General features: G+C 38.7%; 1 protein-coding gene across 1 annotated transcript; it reads right to left on the bottom strand.

The window, feature by feature from the left end:
* Window positions 1-6,858: 6,858 nt before the first annotated feature.
* Window positions 6,859-7,815, bottom strand: LOC114619352 (C1GALT1-specific chaperone 1-like). The gene has a single exon (XM_028765184.1). The coding sequence runs from the start codon at window positions 7,813-7,815 to the stop codon at window positions 6,859-6,861; it is 957 nt and encodes a 318-aa protein (XP_028621017.1).
* Window positions 7,816-10,079: the final 2,264 nt, after the last annotated feature.

Below are 10,079 nucleotides of genomic sequence, written 5' to 3'. Positions count from 1 at the left end.
CGGTTTAGTTTCTGTTTCCATGATATGTCCATTACTGAGTGGAGTATTGAAATCCCCCACTATTATTGTGTGAGGTGTAATGTGTGTTTTGAGCTTTAGTAAAGTTTCTTTTATGTTTGTAGGCGCCCTTGCATTTGGAGCGTAGATGTTCAGAATTGAGAATTCACCTTGGTAGATTTTTCCTTTGATGAGTATGAAGTGTCCTTCCATATCTTTTTCGATTACTTTTAGATGAAAGTCGATTTTATTTGATATTAAAATGGCTACGCCAGCTTGTTTCTTGGGACCATTTGCTTGGAAAATTGTTTTCCAATCTTTTATTCTGAGGTAGTGTCTGTCTTTGTCACTGAGGTGCGTTTCTTGTATGCAGCAAAATTCTGGGTCTTGTTTGTGTATCCAGTCTGATAGTCTGCGTCATTTTATTGGGGAATTGAGACCATTGATGTTAAGAGATATTTAGGAAAAATGATTGTGGCTTCCTGTTATTTTTGTTATTAGAGGTAGAATTATGTTTGTACAGTTATCTTCTTTTGGGGTTGTTGGAAGATTACTTCCTTGCTTTATCTAGATTGTAGTTTCCCTCCTTGTGTTGGTGTTTTCCATCAATTATCCTTAGAAGTGCTGGGTTTGTGGGAAGATATTGTGCAAATTTGGTTTTGTCATGGAATATCTTGGTTTCACCATCTATAGTGATTGAGAGTGTTGCTGGGTATAGTAGTCTGGGCTGGCCTTTTTGTTCTCTTAGGGTCTGTAATGTCAGTCCAGGCTCTTCTGGCTTTTATAGTCTCTGGTGAGAAGTCTGGTGTAATTCTTATAGGTCTGCCTTTATATGTTACTTGACCTTTTCCCCTTACTGCTTTTAGTATTTTTTCTTTGTTTTGTGCATCTGATGTTTTGATTATTATGTGACGGGAGGTATTTCTTTTCTGGTCTATTCTATTCGGTGTTCTGTAGGCTTCCTGTATGTTTATGAGCATCTTGTTCTTTAGGTTAGGGAAGTTTTCCTCAATAATTTTCTTGAAGATATTTACTGGCCCTTTAAGTTGGGAATCTTCATCCTCATCTATTCCTATTATCCTTAGGTTTGGTCTTCTCATTGTGTCCTGGATTTCCTGGATGTTTTGCGTTAGCAGTTTCTTGCATTTTGCATTTTCTTTGACAACTGTGTTGATATTTTCCATGGTATCTTCTGCACTTGAGATTCTCTCTTCTATCTCTTGTATTCTGCTGGTGATGCTTGCGTCTGTGACTCCTGATCTCTTTCTTAGGTTTTCTATCTCCACGGTTGCCTCCCTTTGAGATATCTTTATTGTTTCTATTTCCATTTTCAGATCCTGAATGTTTTTGTTTAATTCCTTCTTTTTGTTTTCTTGCAGTTCTTTAAGGGATTTCTGTGATTCCTCTTTAAGGGCATCTACCTGTTTACTTGTACTCTCCTGTATTTCTTTAAGGGAGTTATTTATGTCCTTTTTAAAATCCTCTATCATCATCATGAGAAGTGATTTTAATTCTGAATCCTGCTTTTCTGGCGTGATGGGGTGTCCAGGGCTTTCTATATTGGGAGAACTGGGTACTGATGATGCCAAGAAACTAGTTTCTGTTGCTTATGTTCTTGTGCTTGCCACTCGTCATCTGGTTAACTCTAGTGTTACCTACCCTCACTGTGTAAGACTGGAGTCTGTATTTCTTGCTTGTGGCAGATCTCCTCAGAGTCTAGATGTCTCTGTGGTCTTATGATCCTAATATCCTGGGAGGAAGAACTCCTGGGATTCAGGCCACCTCTTGGATCTGGAAATCTTTCTGCTGTAGGTGCAGTGGTTCCTGTAGGATGGCTCAGGATACAATGTCTTCCAAGTTCAAACAAGCTTGGTGTCTGCTGCTCTGAGTGCAGTGGCTCCTCTAGGATGGCTCAGGATTCAGTATTTAGACAGGAGCAGATCTACTCTGTGTCTGCCCCAGCCAAAAGGACCAGGCAGGGGCAGAAGGGAAATGGAATTCTGTAGGAGTGGGGTTTGGGTAGCTGGTGGGTCCTGAGTGTCCATGGCTTCCAGATGTAACTCTGGGGCTTAGGGAGTGAGATGGAATTCTTACCAGCTGCTCTGAGTTCAGTGGCTCCTCTAGGATGGCTCAGGATTTAGTATCTCCACAAGAGCAGACCTACTCTTTGTCTGCCCCAGCCCAAAGGACCAGGCAGAGGCAGAAGGGAAGTGGAATTCCGGAGGGGGGCAAGTTGGATAGCTGGTCAGTCCTGATCGTCCCTGGCTCCCAGATGTAACGCTGGGGCTTAGGGAGTGAGATAGAGTTCTTACCAGCTCCTCTGAGTGCAGTGGCTCCTCTAGGATGGCTCAGGATTCAGTATCTCCACAGGAGCAGACCAACTCTATGTCTGCCCCAGCCCAAAGGTCATATGATACAGTTATAATAATACAAGCTATTATACATTATCAACATCCTTAGTTGTTTTACATATAAAATATATGCTACTTATAAACTAAAATTTGGTTAATTTTTTCTTCAATATTTATTCAAATTTTATAAAATAGAAACCATTGATTTATATTGTTTTTGATTTTTACTTTACATCTTATTAAATCTTCAATTATGTCCAAAGATGGATGAGTTCTAGCAAAAGCAATAGAAAATGATACTGACTTTTAATGATGATTCACCTTTCATCTATATAACTTCTCTATTCCTGATTACTTGATTACCACATAGAATGGGAACGTTCCCTCGTTAAAAGTGTTGTACCTGAGGTTTAGGTATTTTAATATCTGTCTAAACTTAGAGCTATTAAAGAATTAGCCTTGTAATCTCATCATCAAAAGAGTTCTTTTAACTATCTTTGCTATTATGTCCAGTGATCTCATTTTATAGTTTATGTCTTTATTATCACTCATATATTTCATTTAATAAAGAGTAGACTGGTTATAACCAGTGTCCTTGGGAACTTTATAACTGAACATATTCTGTATAAGATAAGCAAGAAGGGGAAAGTTAAATAGATGGCTAATTGATTTTATTGCCTCCTAGTCTTCACCCTGAGACTTCAATCTAAAATTCATTCTGATAGTCTTGTGACTCTAAATTTATTTATGAGTTGTGAATCTTTGGCTAAGTCAAAAATGCAATATAAAATAAAATTCATGAAAAGATCAATGATTACCGGATATGGAAAAATATCACAGGAGATAACTGTGAAGTCAAGTTAGAATCTGGGGACAATATTGAACAACTAAATGGATGAAAACTATGTACTTCAGTTACATATCAACTTTTCTAAGTAATTGTTAATGTGTTTCATTTGAAAATAGTTTAGTAAGCCAGTTCCATTGATGTTTAATTAATTTTAATTTTGTAATAATTTCTAATGTAAATTAAACTCTAGTGATGGGACTCCATGTTAGATCTCTTCTTACATGTTTTTAAACAATATTTTATTGATTCTTTGTGAGTTTCACATAATACACCCCAATTCCACTCATCTACTTTTTCCTTCATAGTTGCCTTCAGCCCTTATAAATTACCCACCTAGACAAAAGAAAAGAAAATAAGATAGAATAAAAGAAAGAATAATAATAATCTTGTGTGGACGTTGTGGTATATCACAATGTATCACACAGTATAAGCTTTTGTCCACACATCTTTGCTTACAAATATTCATTGCTTAAGTCATAGCTCTGTTTGGATGCCTCTGGCTTCTGCTACACTATTTATACTGGATCCTCACTCGGACCCTTCCCAGATATATCCTGTTGTCTTGTGTCACGCAGATCCTGCAGTTTAGGATCTGCCGGACTGTCCCTTTAAGGCAATCCCGCATATATCACTGATGGGATAGATGTTTGCATAGGCCAACTCAAACCTCTGACTCTGGACCTGGGAGGAAGCTGAATTGATCAGCCTACCAGATAACCTGTGCCCATGCAATCAGAACAAGATGTCGAGCACTGCACCACTAACTCAATAAATCCTGCAGCCAGCAATGGGCAGATCTTGGGCTCTCATATCCTCTTGTCTGGCTCAACCACAATACCAGAAACAAGGGCCAGCTCTACTTTTCTGCCAAGCCTTGATACAGAGCCTGCTCTTCCATGCTACAGAGAGTGAAGGGCCAGGCCTCTCACTCTCTTGATACTGGGGTCAGCTCTCCCACCTACCAGAAGTGGCAAGGGAGAAGATGGGGAGGGCATCTCTTTCTTGCCTGTACCACTGCATGATAGACAAGTGAAAGGAACACCTGTCCCATACTCATACTCGCAGTGCCAGCTAACCTACTCACCCTCTTTCAGGACTAGAAGAGTAGTACAGTCAGCTCAACAGACTGTCTCAGGCAGCAGTCCAGACCAAGAACATCTGCATGCGCTTTGGTGGTAACACAGAAATGGGACATTGATACAGTCCACAGATGCAGCAGGACCACAGACTAATACATGACCCTAGGTGACAGCCTTGGCCAGAATCTCACTATGGCTTTCTCATACCTGTCTGTTCCTCACTGCCTTCAAACCTGTAGTTCCATTTTTCTTTCTCTAAAATGAATCTCATGGCTTTCTCTGGGATCTCTCTACCAAGTACCTTATCTTTCCCCTCTCCCCATCACACATTAGCCCATCGTACTAAAACCCAAGGTAGGTGCTGGGTGTCTTCCTTCTTTTCTCCCTGGATCTTTATATATATTTATATCAGAATATTTCAAATAGTTTAACATTATGAATCACAACTTTGCTTTTAAAATAAAAGTTAAGACTATTCAGATTTCCTTAGTAAATAACTGAACACAAAATCATTAGAGTTGGTGATGTTCTTTCTCCTTTACGTACATCATGGGAAATAACACTTCAAATACATTTTGCAGGAAATTATTAATGGGCATACATGAATTAGTATTTACTGGTTCAACCAATAGATTTAAAAAGATAACTTTGAAATTGCAAGGCTTTCCTATGTAGCTTAACAACTTTTAGAAAACTGACTGAGACATCATTGCATTTCTGGGGTTTCTGTTTTTCATCAATCCTTTATGTGAACATTTGTACATAATCTATATAATGTGATTTTTGAGTATTTATTCAAAACAATCCACATCTATGGGATCATGAAAAGATTGCTTGGTTTCTGGTGAAGCACTGGCTAGAGATGGCCAGTGACTCTGCAAGGGACAGCATACATTTTGCCACACTCCCAGACTCCAGATTCCTGACGCACTGCCAAAGACCTCCATTGATCCATGCCTTTCAGTCACACAGGACAATGTCCCTACAGCCCCTCCCAAAGAGAGGTTTGTGTCACCTAGCATAGGTAGGGGCATGACTGCAGGCCTCAAGGCCTCGAGAGATCTCCATATTAATGAGATACCTAAAGGCCAGAGGGCATAGCCAATTAAGCATTCCTTCCCAGACCTTCCTCCGCTCATAGCCAATTAAGCATTCCTTCCCAGACCTTCCTCCGCTCTATTTAGGTTCCTTGTGTCTTTGAGGACCTGTGGAGAAGGTCTTCAACTGTTGAACTGTTGTCTAACTGCCCATGGAGGACTTTTCTATGTTCTAGACATGAAGGCCACCAACTCAAGCAAGCTAGCCAAGCCAGCCAATCGAGTGCCAGTAATCAAGAGTCTCTCACCTCGCAGGGTGCCACCAGAGCTCTCCCTCTAGTCTCTCTCAGCTGCAGCACTCCAGCCTGTATGCCCTCTAGTCTCAGTTCTTCAGTGTCTCCCAGCAGCATCTGGGAGCCCAAGGAAAGAGACCATTGGTCTCCTGGTCAGCTATTTTGGCCTGGAGACCCCCACTCAGGAGTACTACCCCCTGGGACTTCAGGCTGAGATCTCACCATGCCCGGGTGGAACCCCGCAACTTTTCAGCCCAGTGTCTGCCATCTGCCCAGTGCCACGAGGAGGGAACATAGTCAAATTCCCTCGCTTCTGCCTCCCTGAGCTATGGCAGACACTCAAGAACCACAAGACAACCCAACAGGATCCACACCCGCGAGTGAACTACAGCTCCACACATGTCTAGTGCCAAAGTTAATGTTCAAGTAAGGCACAAAGATACATTATCCTTTTAAAAAACTTATATTTTATAAATTATAGGTAGATTGGTTACATGTGACATTTGATAAGTAGAAGATTGTTCAGTGTATGCTATGTGACTCTGAGTGAACTTTGTTTTTTTGTCTTTTTGTTTTATTTGTTTCTTACAAATGTATTTCAACCAACCAGAGCCTGAAGAACTCTCAGGGACAAAACCACCAACCAAAGAATACACATGCAGGGACCCATGGCTCCAGCTGCATACATAGCAGAGGATGGGCTTATCTGGAATCAATGGGAGGAGAGGCCCTTGGTCCTGTGAAGGCTCGATGCCTTAGTGTAGGGAAATGCTAGGGTGATGAGGCATTAGTGGGTGGGTGGGTGGGGGGAGCACCCTCATAGAAGGAGAAGGGAGGGGCATGGGATAGGGGATTTGCAGAGGGGAAACTGGGAAGGAGGATAACATTTGAAATATAAATAAATGAAATAACCAATAAAAATAAATAAAATATAAAAATGCATTTAATTAGATGAAATTTAATTTAATTATATATATATGTATATATATAACAAATATAGTCATACATCCTTTATTTACACAGCTGTAATTATCAAAGCATATAGACAAAAGCATTTTTCTATAACACATGTTACATTTTACAAGTGTTTTAAGGGAAAATATCATCCCACTTAAGAATATATATTAAATTTAATGTAGAGTGACACAATAGGAATGGACCAGAAAAGAACCACTATACTGAGTTCATTGTGCTATTACTGCAACTAATATGGTGTCTGTGGTTATTAAATACAGGATCATACTTTTTTTTTCAGTCGTTGTCAGAACCATTTGGAGGTAAAAAATACAATGCATCACTGAAACCATGTCCAAATGCCCTAAGACGGTACACCCCATACATCATCACATGCATTTGATCAGGAGTCAGTCCACTGAAAGAAATGGCCATATCAGAACAGCATCCTTGTATGATCTCATTCGGGTAGTCAGCCATTGCCTCTTTTATAAGCATCCCAATAGTTTTTGTATTAAATAAATTTTTCCACTCCGCATCTTCAGCATTTTCTGCAAACACTCCCACCTCTTTCAGAAAGAGTGCAAGCATCTGATCTTCAGAAAACTTCCAAATCAGATTATTCTCATGAAGACGACACTTTTGTGTGATCTTGAAACAGCCGTTGAGTCTTTCCAGTGATTCTATACTTAAGACAACCCCTCCCTCTACAGTCACATAGTCAAGAGCTCCAAAGTGTTCAGTGTGACCTAGATAGAAAGGTTGCGATGGATCTTTTCTTAACAAAAAATACTTTAAGTTTTCAATAACAGCAAATGTAGTGGGATATGTGAGAAAAAACCAGCTATATTGGTCTTTGTATTTCTCAAAGGCGTACACGTAAGCTTTTATCATCATCAACGACAAGGTACTCTCATTCACAGTAATTGACTCAAATCCTTTAACATGTTCAGAACTGAAGAACTCGCCTTTGTCACAGTGTTTTATCCAAGTCTCCTTAACTGCAGCCCACAGACTCACATCTTTGGGTGTTACAAGAATGATACAGTATACCCGGAAGCTGTTATTGAGTTCCAGGCGTTCAGCCTCTGACATTTTCAAGACATCTTTGTTAAGAGCTTGCAGGTGGTGATGCTCGTGGTGATGTATCCCGTTTCTGCGACCCATACTAATGTGTTCTAGCACTGTGATCAAGGCAAAGAGGATACTTCCAAGCAGCGCACCCTTCAAAAATGAGTCGCATTCTGAACGCATGTTTCTAAGTATAAAATGGATCGGTGGGAGAAAGTGCAGCCAGCTATGGCTTTCTGCTCGAATCCAAACTATTTCCTTATATTCCTGAGATGGCAGAAATAGATGCAGCTGGTGTTCTCTTGTTGAGTTCCCTTAAAGGAGATTGCTATATAGGAAACTGGAATCTTGAAAGTACGGAGAGCCTGAAGGGACAAAAGAGTTTTGTTCCTCGCCCGCATGAAGGAATTCTCTCTGATTTGACCAAAAGAGCCCTTGAAAACTACCAGGACGCCTGACGTCTTTGGCCCTAGAAAATAATCAAAGCTGCTAATGTTTACTTACTATTAGGTAACTATGAACATTAATAAAACTATGAAGCTTGATTCTCATCCACTGGGATTCAAGCTATAGCAAGTCCGGTTTGGCTAAAATGACTAACAAAGTTACAGGGTAGGGGCCTTGGTAAAGGCCTTTGATCATCAGCCCTGTCTTCAGTGGCAAAGAAAGAAGCTTCACTTGCTTTGTTTTGTTTTGTTTTGTTTTGTTTACAAATGCTTACTCAAGGATCAAAAGAAAATTATAACAGGAAAACAGAAGATTTTCAACTAATTTTCTACAAATTCGGTTACATTTCTATATTCAACTAAAATGATGTTGAAAGAGGTGTGTGTGTGTGTGTCTGTGTGTGTGTGTGTGTTAGCACGGATGTGAACATAATAGTATGCATACTGTGTGCACTCAAAACTAAGGTTTGGCTTTAAACCTTTTCTTTCTTTTTTTCCCTTTTCATCATTAAGCCTGACAATACCCTTTACATATTGTAGACACTTGTTATGTCTGCCTCTGAAATACACTCAAAACATTTTCAGATGACAGATTTTTTTTTTTTTTTTACTAATATGATTCTCCTTCTCACCATTTGCTCCTAGGTTTCTGATGAAAGTTTGCCTGCTCTCTCAAGGTTATATGAACTACTTCTTGTATCCATTTTTATGATATATTGATTCCATATTAGTATACTGAACACAATTGTACCTAGGCTCATCTATAACTATGAGTGCTTATGTTTATATGTCTTCTGTTATAAACACAGCTATTTGACTGCTTTGTCTTTAGGGGCATCTGGCAGTTAGTAAAATATTCTTTATAGTAGCTATGAAAACTTGTTTTATATTATTATTCGTTAATGTCTAATTGTTCACTTACTTACCATCCAATGACATCTTAGCCTTATTATATTTCGTTGAGTTTCCTTTTTTTTATATAAAAAATGTATTCTTTTCCTTGAAGTGTTACTGAGAGTACTGAAAGGATGACCTAGGTTCACAGACTCTAATACATCCAGACCAGCTAAGTGTCTCAAACAAAACGTGTTAAATAAACATTAATCCAGTTAAAACACTGCAAAGTTAAATAGGGAAGGATTAAGCAAGACACCTTGAAATTAGTGAGTTGTGCATCAATATTCTATTACGTGTTGAACAGAAGGTAGTTTGGAAGATGCAAACAAGACAAATTCATATTCATTGAACTTATAACACAGCTGAGCTACGTAAAGGTGAACAGTTGAATTAGTTTAAAGATTTCAGATTTTCTGGTTTCTCTCATCAAACATGCAAATATTTCATGAAATTTTTAGAAATGAAGTTAATGTCTACATATGTATTCAAAAGCACATATTAAGTATCTATTACATGGTAGGGCATTCCTCCTTTGCTCTTTTCTTTCACATCGCATACTAGAAGTGCCTGTATGCCTGCCTAATTATATTTTGTGTGAAGAGCACGTAGTAGCTTACTTGCACTGAAAGAGAAGAAAACATTCTATACCTATGTAATGCTGTGGATAAACAAGCAAGCAAGCAAACAAACAAAAGGACAAAGAGCAACAACAACAAAATCATCTGGCTTGATCAGATGTCCATGGATTGAAATGTTTTTAGCTGAATTCTATGTAAAGAAAATGTCAGACTATTAAAATTCAAGGTAACTCTTTATATAACAAAATACTTTGCTTTATTATTAGAGACATCTAACTACACACTAATAAATTTTACATTTGTCTCTTTCAACATTAACAAGATTAAAATACAATTATATGTATTATATATAATTATGTATATATACATTATGTAATATAAAATTCAATTATATGTATTATATATTTGAACCATGTATGGGTAACAAACCTATAATCACAGCCACAAGAAGTCTGAGGAAATAGAGTATGAGATAACAGCCTGCTTGATCTATAGAGTGAGGTATTCTCTAGAAAATAAACACACC

The sequence above is a fragment of the Grammomys surdaster genome, unplaced genomic scaffold (assembly GCF_004785775.1).
Source record: "Grammomys surdaster isolate TR1022 unplaced genomic scaffold, NIH_TR_1.0 150, whole genome shotgun sequence".
In the NCBI taxonomy this organism is placed as follows: domain Eukaryota; kingdom Metazoa; phylum Chordata; class Mammalia; order Rodentia; family Muridae; genus Grammomys; species Grammomys surdaster.
This window is presented reverse-complemented; position numbering and strand designations above follow the sequence as displayed.

What these genes read in the sequence shown, in the direction of transcription:
- LOC114619352 (XM_028765184.1), bottom strand. Translation starts at nt 7,815, where the DNA reads ATGCGTTCAGAATGCGACTCATTTTTGAAGGGTGCGCTGCTTGGAAGT.